The sequence below is a fragment of the Perkinsus marinus genome (assembly GCF_000006405.1).
Source record: "Perkinsus marinus ATCC 50983 genomic scaffold scf_1104296961108, whole genome shotgun sequence".
NCBI lineage: Eukaryota > Perkinsozoa > Perkinsida > Perkinsidae > Perkinsus > Perkinsus marinus.
Window position 1 is genome coordinate 1 of NW_003205861.1, and position 1,555 is coordinate 1,555.

Genomic DNA, 1,555 nt, shown 5'->3' on the forward strand with positions numbered 1-1,555 from the left:
CCATTCCTCTGGGTATTCTCCAGTCTTTAAGATATCTGTGAAGGCTTCGGCCCATTTAGCAGCAAGCTGTGGCGCAGTCTTCTTCAAGACTTCCCCATTGACGCCATCGCTGCCAGGAGCCGAGATCTTCAACCTTCCAATCGCTTGTAAGACTTCGTCCTCTGTGACTTCTTCCACCAGGTCTCGATTGATCGGACGGACGCCAGCTCTGTCTAGACCTCGCTGTCGGTCATCGTCTCGAGGGAATAGCTTTTGTAGTAGATACTCCGCTTGGTTGGAATCTGGCCTGCCGTTAAGAACAGCAGCAGAAGACTTACTTTTAGGGCCTCTGATGCAGCTTGAAAAGTCTTTAAGGGATGCATAGAAGCGATCCCGGGCCCTTTTCTTCGCCGCGCGGACTTCGATCCTGTAGAGTCTTCGTCGCTCCAGAAGCTCTTCTTGCCAATGCTCGATCTGGAGCACGGCGCCGTTCCTCTTGGCTGCTTGGAGTTTCTTCTGCGCCTTGTTGAGACCCTGCTTCAGCTTCGTCAGCTTCTGACTCCACCAAGAAGGTGAGTCACGTCCCTCCATCAGAGGGGTGTTGGCCGCTACAGCCTCCGAAAGTGTAGCGGCGATTTCCACAGCAGAGGAGTGGTCCGGGATGGTCGCAGCAACTTCACCGACCTTCTTGTGGTCAGTGAGTCGTAGTTGTAGTCTCCGGGGAATACTAGGTGCAGAGTCCTGAAAACTAATTCGAATCAACCGATGGTCGCTACCTGAAAACTCATCGGAGAGTTTCCATTCATGTAACGGCACTCGGCCGAACGCCACAGTGACGTCAATATGCGAGCTTCCAACACCACCGACAAAGGTCGGGTCTGGAAACAGGTCTGGCCTGTTTAAGACCATCCCGTGTCCACGCAGACAGATGGTGAGGAAGTCGTCGCCAATCTTCCACTGGGCGTCATGTGTGCTGCTGGTGGGGAGGGGAGACCCCCATAACGCAGAATAACCATTGACGTCGGCACCTAAGATGAATCGGCCGACGATGGCGAAGGCTTCTTCCAGATCCTGGAAGGCCTTCTCTCGCCGAGCCGAATTGTTGGGATGGGCGTAAAGTGATGCGAAGGTGCCGAGACGAGTCCTAACTAAACAGAAGTCTTCGTTGGCCATCATCGACGTTCCTTCAATTCCGTTCCTAAGCAAAATGCCAACCCCGCATCCTTTCCGACCATGGAAGGAATAGGATGGGGGTGGCTTAAAGTACTTCGGTACTTCTTGACAGAGTACCACATCTGCTCCTAAAGTACAGATAATACTAGACGCAACTTGCCTTTTCCCAAGGTTGAGCTGCACTAGCTCTAACATTAGTTAGAACTAGGTGCTGCCACCGCGCCAAAGTCTGTCCTTTCGGCCAGACGACGGCAAAAGGCCTGGGCGCTGGGACAAGCGGCGGAGTGGCCTTGTGGTTGGCTTGGCGACGACCGGGCTTGCCGAGACGAGCTTGCTGCTGGTTGAAATCCAAGCAGTTGCGGCATCTCTCGCCGCCAGCGTTGCACTGTTGTCGCTCATGTGA

At 54.0% G+C, this 1,555-nt stretch overlaps 1 protein-coding gene across 1 annotated transcript; it reads right to left on the reverse strand.

The window, feature by feature from the left end:
* Positions 1-212: 212 nt before the first annotated feature.
* Pmar_PMAR010359 (conserved hypothetical protein) lies at positions 213-1,152 on the reverse strand (the record flags this gene model as incomplete). Its single annotated transcript, XM_002772483.1, has 2 exons — positions 213-286; positions 318-1,152. 2 exons carry the CDS (start codon positions 1,150-1,152, stop codon positions 213-215), a joined length of 909 nt encoding a protein of 302 aa, XP_002772529.1.
* Positions 1,153-1,555: the final 403 nt, after the last annotated feature.